This window comes from Prionailurus viverrinus, chromosome B1, assembly GCF_022837055.1.
Source record: "Prionailurus viverrinus isolate Anna chromosome B1, UM_Priviv_1.0, whole genome shotgun sequence".
NCBI lineage: Eukaryota > Metazoa > Chordata > Mammalia > Carnivora > Felidae > Prionailurus > Prionailurus viverrinus.
The window spans coordinates 185,095,963-185,118,727 of NC_062564.1; the positions used below are offsets into that span (position 1 = coordinate 185,095,963).

Below are 22,765 nucleotides of genomic sequence, written 5' to 3' on the forward strand. Positions count from 1 at the left end.
ACAGCCCTCATGGTAATTCTTGCTTTTTACACAGTTATGAGTAAAGGAGCATTCTTCTTAACTCTTGTAAGCCCACTGTAAGAGAAAGAAGGGCTTAAATGCAATGACAATCAGCCACTGGTTTGTGACTCCGATGATATGGCACAACAGAGAATAAGCGAGCCTGTGGCTACACACCCACTCGATCACTTTGCTGAACTACGGCCATGTGGGCCTAGTGTTGGTTACATCCTCCAATTGTTCCACAAACGTTTGAAGCCAAACTTTATATGGCATTTCTAACTTTCAAAGTTAGCAAATATTTATGCTTTTAACACCCTGGAGGCCAACAATAGCAGACAAAAAAAAAAAAAATGTGCCCACATACCTATTTGTGCATATGTATGTGACACAGTGACAACACCAGGCTGGATTTGGCCTCAGCTCTTCCTAAAGGTAGTTAGTATCTACTTCTTGTTTGCTTCCCCCCCCAGCCCCCAGCATCCAACTACAATATTTACTGAATTGAATCAAACTTGTATAACACCTACTTTTTGCTCAATTCTAACTAAAAACTACTTTAATTTATAAGAAGTGAGCTAGGTGTATTTAATATTCATCAATTCATTAAATTATCATACCCCTAGTCTGAACCCCTAGTGTAGTGTCGCAGGCATTAGGAATATAGTAGTTAAAAAAAAAAAAAAAGGCAAATATTCCTGTCCTGATGGAATTCACGAACTCTAATAGGAGAGACAGCTAATTTTAAAAAAAAGAAACAAAACAAAAAAACAAAAAACCACTTTACTCATAAAGTTTAGAAAACATTTTACTCATAAATGAGTAAAATGGCTTATATAAGACCAGGGTGGCCAGAGAAAGCTTCCTTTAAAAGGTGATGTTGAGTCACAACCTAAAGCCATGGGTGGCTGAGGGAAAAGCAAGTAGGAAGGACCAAAATGGTCTGTGTCAAAACAAACACAGACCACTCCAGTGTGGCTGGAGTTGAGAACAGATGAAGCCTAGATAATAGGGAAGTGGACCAAGCAGGACCTAGGGGTCAAGCTGAGTAAGGAGGGAAGCCCCGGAGGCTTTTCAGATTTATTTAAACCAGTAAAAAGGAAGCAGAGCAGCTTTCATGCCTGCATACTCTCACTGTGACCATGGACACAGAGGTCACAGCCGAGGTAGTGGGCTCAGCTCCAGGTCACTCCAAGTTTGGAGGGATGCCTGGATTAGCCGGGCTAGTTCTGGAGTTGGCTCAATTCAAGTCTACCCCCAGGATCTTTCTGGCCTCTAATGCTGGGAGCCACCCAATGCTTACCGTGGCACAGACTCAAATACCTAGCTGGCATACTACTGGGAGGTTGAGAAGGCATCAATTTTGGACACTTGTCTCCCATGAGCGTTTTTTATTGAACACTGGTATTAAGATTCCTTAATAAGCTGGTATACTGGCTATAAAATTCAAAGAGCCATGCTTTAGTGGAGTATACCAGATGCGGGAGTCAAATTTCAACAAGTTTTCATAAAAGACACTTTTATTTCACATCTGAAAAACTATAAAGAAGACTAAAACTGTACAAGATTGGGTAGTGCTCGTTTTCTCAAGAGTACTGGGATAAAATGGCATGAAACAAGGTATAAAATTAGGTTGGCAAGCAATTCTTTATCACTTAAAACACGGACCAAGACTCTATACTGAAAGTGCTTTCCAAATCATGTAATAAGAAAAATGAAGACGAATCTTCACAAATGCCTCAGAACTAGCCTTGTTTTTTAGTCAACTCTACAACACTTCAAAGAAGTTGTGATGCAAGAAAACAGCAAATCCCATACAATCTAACCATTGAGACTATTTCTGTACAATGTGCTGATTAAATCATATCTTAAAGATCCCAATACTGGCACTCCCTAAGAAATAGTTAATGAATCAGGTTTGCATTTCCACAGACTTCAGTAGCAGCATAATCAAATAGAAGATAAGCATACATACGAAAAAGAGCAGATTAAAAAAAAGGAAATTAAAGCGAGTGAGGATTTAAAAAAGGCTACCTAATTAGCAGAAGAAAAATTAAAATACACCTTATAATGCCATGTGCAATCAGTGATTTTTAAATTTGGACAGTTGGCCAATATGTACCAAATACTCAGTGAAAAGTCTGACCAACAAGTGGCCAGCTCACAGTTTAACAGCTGCCGTAAAAGAATATGCAATGAAACAATGTGCCTTTATTTTCTAATATTTCCCATGGCTATATCTAGCAACTATGACAAACAATGCTTTTTTTCTGCCACTTGGTGGCAATATACACACATTTACAATTTTACTCATTTCCTAGTTCAAACAATTAGTCTTTATTTTCAGAGGATGATTCAACAACTTTTTCCTCAAACCCTGAGATGAGGTCTGGAAAATACCTTACAGATTCAAAGAAGACTTTTTATTCAGCCCAATATATAAAATAGGTTAGGTTAGACCAACTCCAAACGCATCATTTACCTTATCTGACTACCTTTGCAGAATCATGATCCTTTGAGGATTATCCAATCCAAAAGCACCAAATAGAAACTTTTTGCACACCTCAGTTACCTCTATTAACACACATTCTCAGTATGACTTCAGAAGCATCATCTAATTGTCTAAATGGCTTTACTGTTGTCTCAACAACATCATTATCACCTTCAGTACTGTTTAATGACTTCCCTTGACACGAAGTTGAAGGAATACTAACACGTCAAAAGTAATTTCCCTATCTTTAATGAAAATTTTCCTCTAAACAAAACAATCCTTTTAAAAGCTTATTTTTCAACCTGGAATAATCTTCTTTAATGAAAAAGTAAAACTAATCATTAACATCAGTGGGATACCAGATGTCCAAAAAAAAAAAAAAAAAAAAAAAAATGTTATTAGGTACAAAGTTCTAATACCAAGAACAACTCAAAATTTTAGGATAAATTTTCCTGACCAAATATTTCTAGCATCATTTGCTATAGTTATTTAAGTGCCAAGAAGACTGTGGTCATGTCCCCAGGTGACCTCACGCCTTAGGCCTTGGCAGCTTCTCAGAAAGGCCTGAATCTGTATCAACAAGAAAGAAGACAGATCTTTTACCCTTTCCACTCTACTCTCCACCAATGCATAAGGGGCCAGACTGGCTTGCCAGTCGTCCAGGAGGCTGCACTACACGAGCAGTCCCTTACTACTAATAATCCTTTTTAAAAATCAGGTAATTTTAATAGGTTTCCACCTTTGTTGTAAAGCTAGTACTAATACATGTCTACTCTGAAAATGTAATAATACAAATATGTAAAAAATACAGGAAAGAAAAATACAGGACTCGGGCTTTTTCGTCATTTTTTCTTCTTCATTCTTTGGAGGCTAGAAGCTTAGATTCTTGAGGCTTTCCTTTACCTGGTGTTTTAGCCTGGCCAGGCCATACCCAAACAGAGAAGAGCTGAAGATGAAGGCAACCACACACAGGGTAACCTTTAAATCACCAACCTGAGAAGCCACTATCATTTTGTATTCACTTATTTTTGATAGTGACTAACAAACAGGAACCTTATTTGGACTCCTTTCTGCTTTCCCCTCATGGCCGCAGTTATCTGGTCTTAAAAGACACAGTGACTTTAAAGATCGTTTTGCAAAGTACATGGCACCTAATTCCCTAACCAAAATAAAGAATAAATGAATTAATGAATGAATCCAGTTGTACCAAAATGCACCTTCAAAAATCCAGAGAGAGAACAGCATCGCTGCAATAAACACGTCTATTCCTACTTCCATCAGATCCAGCCCAGCTTCGCTAATGGTGAAGGGGCAATCCTAGGCAAAGTTCACAGTTGACGTTCTATAGGCATCTTTACCTCCTCCATCTATCTTAAGCCCTACTGTGCATGCGAGCAACACTCAAACACAAAATGGAAAGCTATGAACATTAGGGTGATGAGAGGATACGAAATTTGGGAGTTATAGTTCCAGGGTTCCAATCCTGGCTCCATCAATTCCTAAACTAAGATGAACCTGGGCATATCTAAAGTCTCTGATCTTTAGTTTTCTCACTCATAGAATGGGGAGTATAGCATACTGATTAACAAGATTATCCTGAGGATTAAAATTTTAAAATATCTGTAAGGCAGTTATACTCTTGTCCATAATTGGAGCTGAATAAAAGGAAAGTGTTTCCTCTTCAGATTCACGATGAGGTGCAAGCCTGGCCTTCTTTTGACTTACAAGCGTGGAGGGTGTTAACTTGCTCTGTTTTGCTTAGGAAAACAAAAACAAAAACAAAAAAACAGACGATGCTCTGCACATACACTCAATTTCACTTGTATAAAGAATATCCAGTATCAACTTCATTAAAAAAAGAGGGTTCCACTATACTGACTTGGTTTCTATGTCCCAAACTGAAGATACCAACTTCTTCCCATATTTAATTCTAAATCATATGATTACATTTTATTAGTCAATTAAGATAAAATAATCGGAAATGTAGTAAATCTGAATAACGATAAAAAAAGAACACTTTGGCAGTATGAGTCCTAAATATTACTTGCATTTGTTCATCCTATTTGAGGATAAAGTTATCAGTTAAATAGCTTCACCTTCGTCTTGGCTCAGATTTAGAGGACCTTAATAATTCCCTTCTCTGATGCATATGCTAAGGTTTACCTTTACCTCACCCACTCTAAAATATCAGTCATCCCCTTCAACCTAACGTCCAAACCTAAGTTTTCATTCCTTCTCTCACACCAATTTGGTGCCTTTCTTGCCAATCCAAAAAAATCCCAAAGACAAGAAAACTCCAGCAACCAGATGAAAAGCAACAATAAGTCCGTAATTATACACCCAAGATGCCGAAATTTATAAGATACTGCAACAGATGCTAAATATGAAGATCATTTTTGTTATAATTTAATTCTGCTAACCTGATCACTAGGTTATTTCTGTAGTGCCCACATGCTGAGTACAAACTTGCCAACTCAATTTTACTAGTTTTTCTTAATCTAAATAGACACAGGGTCAAGGTGGAGAGCATTGGGAGCTCTTTTCCTTATAATCACTCCATGGTTCAATTCAGGGTTTGGTTAGCCTTCCTCTTTTCAAAATAGTTCTCTGGGGGTCACATGTTTATAAAACTGCATTTTCCACCAAAAGGAAAGCTATTTTTTGAACAAGCTAATGCACCACAGAAATACTTAGGGAACATCATGTAGCCCCCCCACCTGAAATTATGGATTCTTTTATTTTATGACATCAGGGATTTAGCCAGATGATCTTTATTAAATATGCCACAGTTCACTTTGTTTCTCCCCTTCAGTAGGGGCAAATCCCCTATATTTTATTTTGTACTTACAAATTAACCCAATAAAAGAAACCACCTCTAACCTGTATACTAATACATCATTTGCAAATCCATGTAATAGCTACAATTAACCACCCGCCAGAAAAACAATAACCTTACCTTTTTTCATTTCCGTATGACTTCTGTGCAACTTTTGCATGAAGAATAAGTACTGTTTGATCCCCTCGCTCCTTTAAGTAATTTCGCATAGCTTCCCTAAAGTAAAATATAAATATTACTATTACGGGGGTGAAATTTAGAATATTACTATGCTGTATGATAAAAAAAAAATTAAAAGTATTTTTATTTTCTAAAAATGAAAACAAAAAAGCAAAACCAACCCAAGAATTAAATTTAAATATTATATAATACTGTTCATCTTCAACTCTGTATTTTATTCTTTAAAAGAAGAAACTGTTGCCTTGGAATTTATGCTGTAACTCAAATCACAATTACAACTTCTATACAATGAATCTAGTTAGAATCATTATACACACTCCTGATTTACCTTTTAATTGTTTGTAAAATTAATGGTATGCAACACTTTTGTACTTAACAATCTAATTACCCACCACCACCAGCGCCACTCCCCCAGCTATTAGAATCAGTATCTTCCAATGAATACAAAGCCATAACTTTTTCACATTAGGTCATTATTACATGTTCTTAAAAAAACAGCCTTACATAAAGACTACGCAAGCTGTGAGCTCATGACCTGAGCCCAAGTCGGATGCTTGACTGACTGAGCCACCCAGGCGCCCCCAGAACTTGCAGCACTTTAGAAAGTAAGTGGCTTGGGGCAAACATTTAACCTCACCCAGTCAGATAATAATGCAGACCTAACACAGAGCAGTTGTGGGTATTAAATGAGATAATCCAGATGGCAGCATTTGTGGTTACTGACTGAAAACCTGTTGGATGCAAGGCAGGGCAGCTAACACTGGGATCCAATAGCTTGAGAATTAATCCCTATCACTGAAGGGACTTCACCAGGGACTTCACTGAAGTCGAGTGAAGACAAGACTTTGGAAAACAAATTGTAATAAAATACACGACTCAGAGGTATGAACAAAAGTACCACTAAAGGAATGTTAATGTAAAGTTAGGGGTGATAAAGAACTATAAACTCTGGAACAACGTGGGGGTTGGGTGCCAGCACCCTGCACAGTCACAAATCTGCATACAATTTTTGACTCCCCCCCCCCCCAATAGCCGACTGTTGACCAGAAGCCTGATAACCATAATTGATTAACATATATTCTGTATGTCATATGTATTATACACTGTATTCTTCTAATACAGTAAGTTAAAGGAAATGTTAAGAAAAATCATATAAGGAAAATCCATTTACAGTACTATACTGCATTTATCAAAAAAATCTGCATATAAGTGGATCCATGCAGTTCAAATCCATGTTGTTGTTCAAGGGTTAACTGTACATGCTAGGAAAAATTTCTTAGAAGAGTTAAATTCCAAAGGAAGAGGGGTAGACACAGGAAGTGGAAGGAGGAAAGAACAGGGCATTCCAGAGTCTGGAGAAGTATGCACAAAGACAAAAAAGATCCGGCACATCTGGGTACACTGAGATTCAGGCTGAGGAATCAGGCAGACACAATAACAAAACAGCAGCTAATATTTCTTGATTACTACGTGCCAGGCCCTGAACCAATCTCGTTATATGCACTGTTTCATTTAATCCTCACAATTCAAAAAGGTAAAAGTATTGTTCCTACCACTTTGAATGTCTTGCCCAATGTGTTGCAGTTAATGGCAGCCAGGAACTGAAACAATTCTTTGAGTCTGAAGTGAGCCACTGAAGGGAATAAAGCTGATAAACTGGGTACAGTAAAACTGTGAGAGGCTTGTCAAACGCCTTGAAAATCTGACATTTGTAAATGTATATACAAAGTATGAAAGCTTAAGTTAATTCAAATATTATTCTATGCTAGATGATGATAAAAGCGGTAGCAAGTATTACAAATTTAAGAGACTTGGATAAAAAATTTAAATGTAACAAAATAAAAAATAAAATCCATCTCTTAAAACACTGTGCTATAGAATCTGGATTTTCAATCTAGACAAAAGGCAATGGGAGATCTTAAGGGTTTTTTTAAACGTACAATTATTTTTCCGTTTCAGTTAATTTTTTGTGGTGGAACAGGGAAAGGATTAGAAAGTATTGAGACACAACTTGAAAAAAGGTTGACATACTAAAAAAGAAGTAACAAGATAGTAGGAGGGGAGGTGGAAAAGACTTGATAATTTTTTAGATCTTTTGTTTTGGGAGCAGTAAGTGTATATTAACAGACTCTGTTTGACAAATGTGAATTCTGAAGCATCCCGGACCTCCAAGCTCTAAGTATTCAAAAGGCTGTTGGAAATACTCATCTGTAGTTCCGGAAAGGGGTCTGGGGGCAAAAATAGGGTTTGCTGGTGTGTAGTTCACACACAAAACCACAGCAGTGAATGCAATCTTGGAAAGAAAGCATAGTGACAGGAGAGTCAAGAAGAAAATGTATAAAAGGAAATGGAGAAGAACCAGTAAGAGAGAGAACTAAGGCTGTGCATTAGATGCTATTGAAGGAGACAACCTTGAAGAGGTAACTATCAAAGGGTGAGATGCTGCAGAGGTCAAGGTCATTTTAATTTTAGCAAGAAGTCTAACAAATGCCAGGTAACAGAAAGGCTTATAAATTATTTGTAAAATGAGAAGCCACTGTAATGTCTAATGGGTAAGAAAGGAGACATAAATATTGGCAACACCTTCAAAGGAATGGACAATAAAATGACCAAAGATCAGTATCAAAGGAATAGCTAATTGTGGAATCCATAAATGATCGTGCCAAATCCTACTAGCATTTCAAGGGTGGGAATACAGAAAGCATAATCTCAAAACTGCTGGGTAATGGATAAGGGGTACAGTCTGGAAAGGATAACAATAAGGTTTCTGAGTGGTTGCTAAGTCAGATGCCTGATCATAGAATTCAGGGTACGTAAGAAACCAAGAACAAAGTCAGAAGGCCAGTCAGTATCTTGACAAAGCTAGCGGAGAAGTCCAGTTCTTAGCATTGAACTTGAAAAAGTGATATATACTTGAAAAGAGAAATTTTAAGTAGCAATTTTAAGTATACTTACTCCTAACACATTATATTTGCATTTATAGTGACAAGCTATACAATGACAAGCATTATATCATTAACCATTATATCATTATAATATCTCTATTGTATCAGTCAGCAGTTACTTCATATGTTTGTCAGATTCCACATCTTATTTTTTGTCTTCCCAGACTACAAAGTCTCTGAGACATACTAGTAGGCATATTTTAGAAATGGGGGAGAGGTTAAATAACTTCCGCAAGATGATAAATACCCAGGATTCAAACTTAGGTAGTGCAACTCTCAAGGACAAAATTATACTATCAGATACTTTGCAATCTCTTTGCTGTGACACACACACACACACACAGGTCTGAATGTTAACTCTTGTCACCAAGCCTGAGTTTTCTCACCCATAAAACATATGTGTAGATACACGTTTAAAGTTAGCCCCACAAAAGGATATCTACAAAATGTCCGTAAACTCTTCCCATTATTATTGTTGTTGCTATTATTATTATTATTATTATTATTATTATTTTCTTAGAAAGGAGAAGGCCAGGAGGGCAAGGCATGGCACCACTTCCACTGGAGCTATAGAGCAAACTTGAAAAGGGCCTAGAGGTAAATGTTCAGGCGTATCACCTGACTTGGCACAACAGGTAAGCTGCACATTTACCCATCTTCCCATTCAGGATTTATTGAGAGCCTATTACATCCTGGGCACTGGTCATCATGCTAGTTGCCTATGTTGGAAGTAGCTGTATACAATTATGATTATGACAAAAGATTTCAGATCTCAAGCTGTTTATGGTGATTGCAGATGACAGCTCCAGTTTTCATCCTTTCCCTTTCTTAAAACAGCAACTAGAACCTTAAGATAATCAATAATAGTTGCCTTATAACTAATTGGCCATATAGCTTCTTTCAAAAAGGAAAAAAAAAAAACCTGTTTTCTTTTTTTTTTTTTTAAATTTTTTTTTTTTCAACGTTTATTTATTTTTGGGACAGAGAGAGACAGAGCATGAACGGGGGAGGGGCAGAGAGAGAGGGAGACACAGAATCGGAAACAGGCTCCAGGCTCTGAGCCATCAGCCCAGAGCCTGACGCAGGGCTCGAACTCACGGACCGCGAGATCGTGACCTGGCTGAAGTCGGACGCTCAACCGACTGCGCCACCCAGGCGCCCCAAAACCTGTTTTCTTAATAGAACATCGAACACATTAAAAATTATGTTCTCTGGTAATTAAAGCCTGATCATTTCCTCCAGCATCTTAAGTAGCCATAACCAACAATCAAAGATATATTCTGAAGAAACACAATTAAATAATAAAGCCCACAGAATGCAGCCCATGTGCCTTTCATCCAGACAGAGTAGGGTTTTGCCAACAGAATGGGGTTTCAATTTCAGTACTATTGACATCCTGGGCAAAAATAATCCTTTGCTGTGAGGGACTATCCTGTGCACTGTAGGGTGTTCAGCAACACTTCTATCTACGTATTTGAAGCCCGTAGCACCCTTCCTCAAACTATGACAACCAACACCGTCTCTAGATAATGGTAAATGTGAAGGGAGTTGAAGGACAAAGTCACCTGGGTTGAAAACCACTGGGTTAGAGAGAAGCCAAAAGTATTCCAACAAGATGGCAAAATCATCCATTGTCTTTTTTAAAAGAATAAGGGAAATTTTAGCATTGGAAAGCATAATGTAGGTATCGTAAGAATCTTACTAGAATTACTACTTTGTATTAGTGAATTCTGAAAAAGAATGACAAAGTTAAATCCCAGTTTCTTGGAATAGTTATTATTCTAACAAGTCTGAAGTATATTCTTTGTTAATTTCATTTAACGATTCCTTAGAACGTAAAAATTATTTGATGGGGCATCTAGGTGGCTCAGTTGGTTAAGCGTCAGACTCAGGATTTCCGCTCAGGTCATGATCTCATGGTTCCCCCTCCCAAATAGACAAAGGCCACCATATTATAAGGATTGGGTCATCATCACTTCTGTATTCTATGAAGTTTATTTTGGAAATAAACCATTTCACTACTTCTTTAAGGCTTTACCCGTGTAGAGAAAAATCGGAGACTTGAGGATTTTGAGAACATGTAACAGTAGGGAGTGCTGACATTCAAAGGTTAAGTCATCACCTCGGTTCTTACATATCTAGGCCTGGTTGATCCAAACTTGGCTCCTCGAATCCCAAGGACCACGCAGACCCTTCCTATTCCAGCTCATTTTCTTCTTCCCCCAAAATGTCCTATAAACATATGACTGGCCTAAGGTGAGTATTAGTTGCAACCATTTTTATATAAATTATTTACCAGTTATAAACTAACTACCTAATAACCATACAGAGCAAAGATCACACGTTACTCTCAATGTATACTCAACTTTATAGTTTTATTTTACTATAAATCTAAATTCATCTCATTTCTACTTAGTTTATATGGTGTTTGCTACCCATGGTTCTTATGATAAAGTAAAATCCATAATTAGGTTAAAACATGAATAATGTACTCTGTAATATAAAACACTTAGTAACATCTGAATACAAATAAAGAACCAAAAGAGACATTAATCTGACCTAAGTTAATAAAGAATGGAGGATTCTCTTGTCACAAATCAAAGAGGGTGGATCATAAATGGACATAGCAAACAGTAATTTTAGCTATAATCCAGGGTAGGTGAGAATACATTGCTTTAAGAGTTTCTCAGCAGGCACTGGTAAAATGCTTCTCAAAACTGCATGCTATGGACAAGAAAGAAAAGAGATCCAAAAAGAAAAAATAGGGGCTCACTGAAAGGCAATGGAATCCCAAAATTAATACACAGATATTGACAAAATATATATAACCTGTGAAGTAGACAACAGATACAGAGGTTAAATATTAACTATCATCTTAGAATGTTACTACTTACTCTGGAGCAACCTCGAAAACAAACCAAGAAATAGCTTCAGATACTGAGTTTGTCTATAGGGTGACCAGGAGAGTAATTGAGGTTTGTACATGTACAATGAGAACAAAGGGGTGGCAGTGAGACCAACAGAGAATAGGGCTTCAGAAAAAATCCAAAACAAAACAACAGTGTTATAGTCCAAGTGATAGAAAACAGGTTTTCAGAGTAAATAACATAAAATAGTTCCAACAATTACAATTACAGCAAGCCCAAGGGGGGGGGGGGGGGGGGAGAGAAAGAACCTTACAAAAGAAATCCTGGTACTAAATTAATTCAAGCAAATGCATGAATTAGTGTGTACCAGTCTGCAGTGTCACAAAGGGGAAGAAAGTTAAGAGTACATGACTTTGAAGGTTACCCAGAACACAAATATATTCAAAATTCCAGTTCTAACCTGATTGTTGACAATAGGGCAAAGTCTCTTAGTACAATGGGGTATTAGGTTGAGTAATATCTATGTTTCCTAAAAGTATGTGTTACAGTGCTGTTGCCGGTCATAACTCCAGAGTTCAAACATACTCTCACATAAGGGATAGGCACACATTCCTGGAGATTGACACCTAATTGCATTGCAACTAATATTTTTACTGATGGCCCCAGGCTATAAATGACAAAATGAGAAGCCTCCACAATAAAAGAACAACTGTTTCTATATATTAATATAAGGTCTGGGCATTCGGTTTTATTTTTGAATCCAGTCTGCTGTACCCATAAGCCACATTACAGGGACTATTTCAGGAGAGTAGGATGCCCTTGTAAGTTAGTACTCAATTGATTCTATTTGTATTTCTGAAAGAATGCAATTATTTAAAAGGAAAAAAAAGTGGATCTATAATAACACTGAATAGTAAGTACATAGTGTTAACTATCCTTAATCAAAAATTTAAATTTTGAGGAGGTATAATTGTGTTTTGAACACTACCCACAATATCATCCTCTAAATAAAAAGGCTTTTTTTTCTAATATTTCTTAATTTGGAAGATGAGGGTACAGACAGAGTAGGGTAGGTTTAGAAGATTTATTTCTTAAGGGACCTTCTCTGAATTAAACTCCCTATTTCCCCATACCCCAATAAAAGAGATATAAAATTCCTTTAAAAAATATTTTTGATAGAATAAAAGACACTAAAGTTTTCCTAACAGAAAACTCTTTAAAGGAAAAATGGGAAAATATTATTAAAAGGAACCAGAGGAAACCTAAATTTGCTATACTATCAAAAGGGAAAACTTCCTAATTTTTAATTTTGGGTTTAAAATTAAATTTTTATCATAGAATTGGTCACTGATTTTTACATTCCAATTTTCTGTTCTATACAAACTGTTTTGCTAAATTTGCTTTATATTAGCTTTGATAATAAAGAATAAAAATCTGTAAGCTTGCCATCTTTAAAAAAGATTTAAAAAGAAATAAACCTTAACTGAATTCTCCCCTTGAAGATATATTAATTCCTTTTAGGGTATTTTTAAAGGATAAAAGCAAATAAAATCTTTTACAACTTTATTTTTTTAAATGTTTATTTACTTTTGAGAGAGAGAGACAGAGTGTGAGTGGGGGAGGAGCAGCGAGCGAGAGAGACACAGAATGTGAAGCAGGCTCCAGGCTCCTAGCTGTCAGCACAGAGTCTGACGCAGGGCTTGAACTCACAGACCGTGAGATCGTGATCTGAGCCAAAGTCGGATGCTCGGATGCTTGACCGACTGAGCCACCCAAATGCCCCTAGATTTAACTGGAACACAGTAAAATGTAAGTGTACAGTGGGTTGTTTTGGTATATGTATATACCATCACCACATTACAAAGATAGTCCTCATTCCCGTTTCTCTTCTGCCTCTAATCCCTCCTCCTGTCTCTCCCTGTCCCCGGGGAAACCACTCATCTGTTTTGCCATTATAGATTTGTTTCCATTTTCTAGAATTTTGTGTAAATGAAATCATGCAGTATGTATCCTTTTTTTTCTGACTTCTTTTGAAAACAGAGCATAATTATCATAGGATTTTATCTATGTTGTTGCATGTATCCACAGTTTATTCCTTTTATTGCTGAATAGAAATCCTCTGTAGAATACATCACAATTTGTTGATTCACTCACCTGTTGGTAGATGTTTGGGTTATGCCTGTTTGGCTATTATAACTGACACTACCACAAACACCTGTGATCAAGTCTTTGTATTCACATTATGTTTTAATTTCTCTTGATAAATATGTAAAAATGGAATGGCTGCACCATATGGTAGCAGTGTACTTAACTTTTTCAGAAAGTGCCAGGTTATTTTCCTAAATTGTTGTATTACTTTACATACCACCAGAGTATAAGAGTACCAGTTCTTCCTACTAGATATCTCATTGTGGTCTTAATTTGCATTTCTTTAGTGGTTATTTGCCACAGTGTCTGGAGAAGTACCTATCTAAATCATTTTCCTATTTAAAAAATGGGTTATTTCCTTATTATTGACTTTTTATTATTTTCATAATCTGGATACAAATGTTTTACTCATAATTTTGAAGAGGTAAAATTTATTCATTTCTTTCTTCCAGAGTTAGTGCTTTGGTGTTATATCTAGGAAATATGTGCCTAATCCAAGGTCACAAAGATATTCTCCTGTATTTTCTTCTAAAATATATATAATTTGAAGTTTTACATTTAGGTATATTTTAAGCTAATCTTTGCATATGGTTCTAGCCACGGATCATAGTTATTTTGTGTCTATGTATATAAATGACAGGGGCATATGGACATACAAATGTTCCAGAATCTTTAAAGACCCTTTAACTAAATTGCCTTTGCACCTTGAATGAAGAACATATACCTCAAAAACTTCCTCTGGCCACTATTCTGTTAGGGTGATTTACCTGGTTGTCTTTACACCAATACCATCCATGATTACTGAATGTAGCTTAAGGTTGTTTGCATTTCCATATAAATTTCACAGTTTGTCAACTGTTACAAAAAGTCCACTGGGATTTTGACAAGTATTAAGTCGAATCCATAGATCAATTTGGCAAGAAGTGACATCTTAACAATATTGAATCTTCTGTCCCAAGAATATTTATTCAGGACTTCAAGCTCTCTCAACAATATTTTAAAGATTCAAGTGCACAGGGCTTTTACATCTCGTGTCAGATTTTCCCCTAAGAATTACATACTTTTGATGTGATTATATATAGTATTGTTTATTAAATTTCAATTTCCCACCGTTCACATAAAAAAACAATTCATTTTTATGTTGATCACGTATCCTACTATCTTGACAAAACTCACCTATTAGTTTTAGCAGCTTTTTAAGATTCCATAGGATTTTCCATATAGATGATCATGTCTGCAAATAAAGACAGTTTTACTTCTTTCTTTCCAATCTGGATGGCGTCCTTTTCTTTCCTGAACTGATTGTACTAACTAGAACTTCAAGTACAATGTTAAATGGAAGCGGTGAAAGCAGACAATCTTGCATTGTTCCTGATCTTGAGGGAAAACATTCAGTCTTTTCACAGTTAAGTATTGTGTTAAACATAGTTTTTTTGTAGGTATACTTTTTTAGCAGGAAATACCCTTCTGTTCCTAGTTTGATGAAAATTATGATCAAGGATGAATGTCAAAAGCTTTTCTAAATCTCTTGAGGTGACCACATGATTTTCCTTTTTGTTCTGTTAATATAATGAATTACATTGATTTCCATTTGTGAGATAAAGCCACATTGTTGTTCTCATTTTGAAAATTTAAGACTTTTTGCATCTGTGTTTGTAAGGGATACTGGTCTATTGTTTTATTTTCTTGAAATGTCTTTGCCCTGCTTTTAAAACAGGGCAATGCTGTCCTCACAGAATGCACTGTGAAGTACATCCTACTCTCCAATTTTCTGGAAGAGTGTATATAGAACTGGTATAATTTACTTCTCATACGTCTGGAAGACCTCAAGAGTGAAATCATCTGAGCCTGTCGTTTTCTTTGTGGGAAGGTTTATAATTACAAATTCGATTTCTTTAGACATTAGGGCTATTCAGGTTATGTTTCTTCTTGAGTAAGCTTTGGTAGTTTGCTAATTTCAAGAAATGTGTGCATTTCTTCAAAAGTTGTTGAATTATTAACAGAAACTTATTTATAATATTTGTTTGTTATCCTTTATATATCAGTAGAATCTGTAGTGATGTCACCTTTCTTTCTTCATAGTAATTTGTACAGAATCTGATTTCTATCTGCTATGACTGTCCTGCTTGAAAGATTTCTTTAACATTTCTAGTAGTTCAGGCCTGAATATGATAAGTTCTTTTCCATTTTTTTATGTCTAGAAAGGTCTTTATTTTGTCTTGCCCAGGGACAGAATCCCAGGTTGCTGCCTTTTTTTCCCCCTTTGAGTACTTTAAAGCTCTTGTCTCATTGTCTTCTTAGGAAGATTTCAGATGAAAAGTCTCTCATCATCCTCATCTGTCTTCATTCCTTTGTACACATCTTTTTTCTCTGTTGCTTTTAACATTTTCTCTTTATCACCAACTTTAAGCAACTTGATTATAATATGCTCCAGTGTAGCTTTTGCGCTTGGGTTCACTGAGTTCTCAGAACTATGGTTTTACAATTTTCACCAAGTTAAGGAAAATTTCAGCCATTATCTCTTCATCTATTCTTTTAATCGTATCTCCCCCTTTGCTGACTCCAATTACTTGGATATTAGCCCACTTGAACATAAACCACAGCTCCCTTACAGATTGAGTTATTTTACCCCAAGAACTTTTTCTGTGTTCTTCATTTTGGATACTTTCTATTGTTATGTCTTCAAGTTCATTAGTCTCTTCTTCAGCAGTATGTACCTATAATTAATCCCATCAACTGTATTTCTTCATCTTAAATATTGTAATTTTCCTCTCTAGGAAATCTGATTTAGATACCTTTTAAAATCTTCCATGTCCTCCATTTAACTTGTTCAATCTCTTCTCTAGCTCAGGGATCTGCCATTACAATCATAAACCAAATCTGATGCACCCCTCTTTGTGACAGAAAATTGTACTCCAGCATACAGACATGCCTATTTGTTTACACATCGTCTGTGGCTATTTTTTTTTACAAAAGAGCTGAGTAGTTACAACAGAGGATACATGGGCCACAAAAACTAAAATGTTTACCACCTGATCCTTTAACGAAAAAAAATCTCAAACTCCTGGTCTTAGCACACTGAACACATAGAAGACAAATACAATAACTGCTTTAATGTCTTTGTCTAATTCCATCAGATGTTGTCACTGCTGGGTTGGTTTTAATTGACTGAATTCTCCCCTCATTATGGATCATATTTTCCTGCTTTTTTGTATGACTGGTATATTTTAATTATATGTTAAGGCACAATAAATCTGACTTCTGAGTATTTGATACTTTTCTATTCCTGTAAATATTCTTGACCTTTGTCTTGGTATATATTTAAGTTACTTGGAAAGAATTTGATCCTTTCAATCTTGTTTTTGAGTTTTTTAACAAAACTTTTACCTAACAGTAAAATCAGCAGCATTTGGTGTTGGCCAAATTTTGCACCATTGTTGAAGGAAAATCCTGCTGTGCAGTACTGTAGTAGATGCATCATGAATTATATTTTTCCACTTTAGCTAGTGGGAACAGGCAAGTTTGTAGTATGAGCTTCAGGATGTTTTTCCCCTCTAAATCTTTAGCTTGATTTTTATCCCCCAGCCTTGGGTAGTTTCCTCACACTTGTGTGTTGATCGATACTCAGCTGAAGATAAGAAGGGACCTTCTGCAGATCTCCGGAACTACATAGCTCTTTCCTCTCCAGCTCTCTGCCTGGGAACTCTAGCCACCGTGGACCCCCGGATTCCCAGCTCCATCTCCTTGGTTCCAGGTGCTTCCTAGGCTCCACACCTGGATTCCTTCTCCCTACATCATGTCCTAGAAACTCTCTAGGTACTAAGTTGGGGCAACTGTGGAGCTCACCTCACGGGTCTCCTGTCTCTCAAGGCTCACTGTCCTTTCTTGCCTGCCATCTGGTATCTTGAAAAACATTGTTTTAATATATTTTGTCCAGGTTTTTTCAGTTGTTTCAGTTTGGAGTAATTCCAGTCCCTGTTACTCCATTTTGGCCAAAAGCAGAAGGCTTAAAAGCTTACAAAAATTTTCCAAACAGGGAAAACTGCTTAAAGAGTAAACGGAAAATCATGATAAAGTAAACAGGGCCTAATTATATTATTGTATATATTTAAGGAAAGGAAAATTTCCTTATGATATTTATTACCATCACAGTGACTGCTATTTTTACAGAGGTATCCCCATTAAAAGCAAGTGATTTATTCACCAAAATATATTCTATGGTTAGGAGTCATTCCAATCTATTACTACTGGTAATAAAATAAAATAATCTATTAAACTATAAATTTCAAAATGTCCATAAATGTGAATTAAATAATTCTGCTTCAAATTTCTTCCTGATATATACAAACAAGTAATTGTATATAATGTCTTTAGAGAAAAAAAAAAACCACCTTTCTAATTTAAGTAATTTCAGACTTCTAGGAAAGTGGCCAAAGTAGGCAAAGAACTGTACTAGTCCCCTTTCCTCCAGACTCCCCAAATATCAGTATTTTACCATATTTGCATATTATGTTTTTAAACAATTTAAGAGCTCATTGTGGATATACAGCCCCTGAACCCAAATACTTCAGTGTTCATTTCCCCAAAACAAAGACATGCCCATATACAAGCATAATGCAATTATCACTGATACAATACTTGTATATACAGATTTTATTCAAATGTTGCCAACTGTCCCACAAATGTCCTTTATTTGGAGTATGGAAGGCAGTGTTGAGAAACTAATGCCCTTGCACCAAATCAGAACAGCCACCAATTTTTTTAAATTAATTTGAGCTCAAATACAGACATTCCATTCATTTATATATTGATATCTATGGCTGATTTGGGGATGTAAGAAGAGATGAGAAGTCACAACAGCCTCAGTGTGGCTAAGTCTAATATATTTATTATCTGGCCCGTTATAGAAAAGTTTGCTAACTCCAGCTTTAAAACAAAAGAAAATTTTTTTCCCGGTCCAGAATTTAGGTGAATTTAGTTGTCATGATTTTTTTGGTCTCCACTAGTCTGCTATTCCTCAGTCTTTGTTTTTCATCGTCTTGATAAGTCTGAAGAGTAAATGTTGTTTACTTTATAGAATGTTCCTCATTTGTGTCTGTTTCCTTATGCTTAGACGTAGCTTGTGCATTTTTGGCAGGAACATCACAAAAGTGACATGATGTCATCCTCCTGAGGATGCACATGATGTTTATTTGTCCACTACTAGTGATGTTAAATTTCAATCACTTCATTAAGGTGATATCTGCCAAGTTTCTTCACTGTCATGCTCCTTTTGTTCCCTTTATAATTAATACATACTTTGTGAGGATACACTTAGAGACTAAGTAAATGTTTGTTTCTCATCAAACTTTAAACCGATAGTTTTTCTGCCTGAAACAATTATTACTGTAGTGGTTGCCAAAGTGTGATTTCCTAGTTCCATCATTCCTTCTCCATTTATTCGATGGAATTCTGCTATAAGAAAAATTCCTAGCCTCCACTACAGAGGCATTTCTTTAACTCAGTGTAGACTTTTAAACTATATTTTATTCTGTGGGTTCTATTACTATCATTATTTATTTTGAAGATTAAAGTGCTCATGATTTGGCTAAGGAGAACCTATTTAAACTGGCTCCCTTTCTGTGTCCTTGTAGCATGTCTCCATCATTCTTTGAGTACAACATTTTTTTTTAATAATAACAATAATGTGGAAATAACCCAAATGGCCATCAATGTGAAATATTAAAGAAGGAGCAGTGTGAAGGCAATAAAAGACTACGGAGATATGAAAGAGAACAAGGTAGAAGATGTACGGTTAGGTGGAGCTAAAAGGTCCAGAACGATGGTAGAGTATGATGCCAGACTTAAGAAAAGAAAAAGAAAAAATGACAAGGATATGCTTATACATGCATATAATTTTCTTGAAGGATACTAACAATGCAGGATTAGCATAAACTCTAGGGCTGTAACTGTGCAACGGGTATCTTTTTTATTTACAAATGCTGATTGAAAAAATTTTAAATCATTTAAGACTAATCCTTTCAAATTTAACATTTGTAATTAAAATGTATATTGTAAAATTAATTCGCATAATTAGAACACAATGTAGTATTTATAGTCTCCTTAAAATGGTTAAAATCTTATATTTCTTTAAATTTTTTTAAAGCATTTATCTTTCAAGTTTCACTTATAATCAATAAATTATGATTAGCTAAATGCAGCTAGATTGGCCAGGTATCGGAAGCTATCTTTACATTGTTGCCTTTGTTATGTTCACTATATCATACTCAAGATTACTTCTTAAAAGGTTTCATTTTCCCCTTTGAACTATACCTGATTAGCCTGGTTTTGGGGGGAGGACGTAGGGAAGGATGGGAAGAAGCTTATGATCTAGATACCAGTATCTGAATCACTTCAAGAGCACCTAATATCATTTTTAAGATGACAGGATCTGGTATTTTCATTTAATGTTTGGGTGAAAGACTAATATAATGCTTACCTAGTGAGTCGTTTAGGTGGAGGCCGCTCACCAAATTTTCTGGAAAAAATAAGAAAAATAAATAAATATATATAGGCTGTTATTCCACAGGAAGCTTTTTAGGCACCATGAAATCTCCTTTGCGACGTATACTTCAACTCTACTAAGAACAGCACAAAGGGACGTCCTTTAGCAACCATCCTTACCCAGAAATAACAAAATACATACTTTAAAAATGGTTTCTAAACAAAAACAACACACCCTAAGTACGCCTTACATACCCACTCTGAGCATGTAGCACAATGATCAGAGGAGTGTGACCAATACCTCCTAGAGACACCTTGCAAAAAACCCCCACAACTAACCAAAGACACCCAGTCTCACACAATCTGCAGCACTCAGAAAAATCCTCACAGCCCAAGAGGTGGTATAGAGCTTACCAGTGTCTGTCATGTGCGAGGCACTTTGCTATACATATTCTATACATTACTCTTTTTAATTAATATAAAACAATTCTGTAAAGCACATATTGGCCCATTTAAAAAATGCAGAAAGCAACTTGCCCACTAAGTAAGTTAAGTGGCAGGCAGAGTTGAAATTTAAACTCAGCTGCTGATAAATAATACCAAAGTTTGTATGGAACCATAAAAGACCAAGAATAGCCAAAGTTATCTTGAAAAAAGGAGAACAAAGCTAAGGGTCTCACAATTCCAAATTTCAAGATATACTACACAAAGCTGTAGTAATCAAAACAGTATGGTACTGGCACAAAAACAGACACAAAAATCAATGGAACAGAAAACCCTGAAATAAACTCGTGTTTATATGGTCAATTAATCTATGACGAAGAAAACAAGAATATTCAATGGAGAAAAGGGTCTCTTCAGTAAGTGGTGCTGGGAAAGCTGGGCTAGTACATGCAAAAGAACGAAACTACACTACTTTCTAACAATACATACAAAAATAAACTCAAAATGGATTAAAGACATAAATGGGAAACCTGAAGGCATAAAAATCCTAAAAGAGAAGTAGGCAGTAACGTCTCTGACAGTGGCCACAGCAATATTTTTCTAGGTAGGTCTCCTAAGGCAAGGGAAACACAAAAGCAAAAATAAACTACTATGACCACATCAAACTAAAATGCTTTTGCACAATGAAAGAAACCATCAACAAAACAAAAAGGCAACTTACTGAATGGGTGAAAATATTTGCAAATGATATATCTAATAAGGACTTAATATCTAAAATACATAAAGAACTTCTACAACTCAACACCCAAAATAATCTGATTAAAAATGGGCAGAGGACCTGAATAGATATTTTTCCAGACATACAAATGGCCAACAGACACATGAGAAGATGCTCAACATCACTAATCATTAGGGAAATGCAAATCAAAGCCACGAGACAGCACCTTAACACCTGTAAGAATGGCTAAAATAAACAACACAAAAGATAACAAGTGTTGGCAAGGATATGGAGAAAAAGGAACCCTGCGCACTGCTGGTAGGAATGTAAATTGGTACAGTCACTGTGGAAAACAGTATAGAGGTTCCTCAAAAATTAAAAACAGAAATACCTTATGACCCAGTAATTCCACTACTGAGTACTTAACCAAAGAAAATGAAAACACGAATTCAAAATGATACATGTACCCTTTTGTTTATTGCAGCATTATTTACAAGAGCCAAGATATCAAAGCAACCTAAGGACCATTGATAGACAAATGGATAAGGAAACTATGGTGTGTGTACACACACACACACACACACACACACACACACACACACACACAATATCATGAACACATTAAAAAAAAGGGGGGGGAGATCTTGTCATTTGAGAAAACATGGATGAACCTAGAGGGTATTACACTATGGGAAGTAAGTCAGATTGAGAAAGACAAATACCCCATGATTTCATTCATATGTGAAGTTAAAAAAATAAAAAATCAGAATCCGACTTATAGAGAATAAACTGATGGCTGCCAGAGGGAAGGGAGTGGGCGGTGGGCAAAATGGGTGAGGGGGAGCAGGAGACACAGGCTTTCAGTTATAGAATGAGTAAGTCACAGGAATAAAAGGCACAGCATAGGGAATATAGTCAACGACACTGTAATAGTGTTGTACGGTGTCAGAATGTAACTACACTTACGGTGAGCACAGCAGACACAGAGAAAAGTTGAATCACTATGCTATACAGGAAACTAATGTAACACTGTGTCAATTATATGCAAACAAAATAAAAAAAAAAACCTAGATGTTGACTACTCAAGAAGCTTCTAGTACATGGCCCTTCAGAAAGAAATAGGCTAAGTGGACAAACAAAAGCATTTCAACTGGTTATAAGAGGGCAAGGAGAAAAGCTTGAGCAAGGGTCAAGAAAGCACAATTTAGGCTGCAATTATAATACAGCACGGAGGTTAAGAAAAACTCTCTAGAGTAAAATTAGCTGAGTTCAAATCCATGATTTAGTATTTTCCTATTGTGTAACTTTGAAGTTACCTGACTCTCCAGACCTTAGTTTCCTCACATGGGAAGAGGGCACCGTGACTACATTTACCTCAAAGAGGTGTTGAAGGGATTAAATATGTTAATATTTAGAAACACATAAAATAGTGCCTGGTATGCAGTAAGTGCTCAACAAATGTTAGTCATTATTACTACACTTTTGTTATAAATTGGCAAGCCAAAATTATGAAATAAGGAACTAAGCGTGATGTTAATAAGAATAAATAAGTATAGAGGAAGAAGAAACTAACTTCTACGTGATGACCTATTTCCACTGCGAGGTTCTCTAAGAGATGGTGGAAGCACAACACTTGAAAATGGACCAACAGAA

General features: G+C 36.0%; 1 protein-coding gene across 7 annotated transcripts in view; it reads right to left on the reverse strand.

The window, feature by feature from the left end:
- Positions 1–22,765, reverse strand: part of RBPJ (recombination signal binding protein for immunoglobulin kappa J region) — a 219,245-nt gene that overhangs the window by 20,952 nt on the left and 175,528 nt on the right. For 6 of the 7 annotated variants that reach the window (XM_047856222.1, XM_047856226.1, XM_047856227.1 and 3 more), the window contains 2 exons: positions 19,946–19,984; positions 5,448–5,543 (listed from right to left, as the gene is read on the reverse strand). In XM_047856222.1, coding sequence (XP_047712178.1) covers positions 5,448–5,543; positions 19,946–19,984 — 135 coding nt within the window. Of the gene's footprint in view, positions 1–5,447; positions 5,544–14,643; positions 14,702–19,945; positions 19,985–22,765 lie in introns of those variants that run through there. The other variant, XM_047856228.1, reaches the window with a different exon arrangement.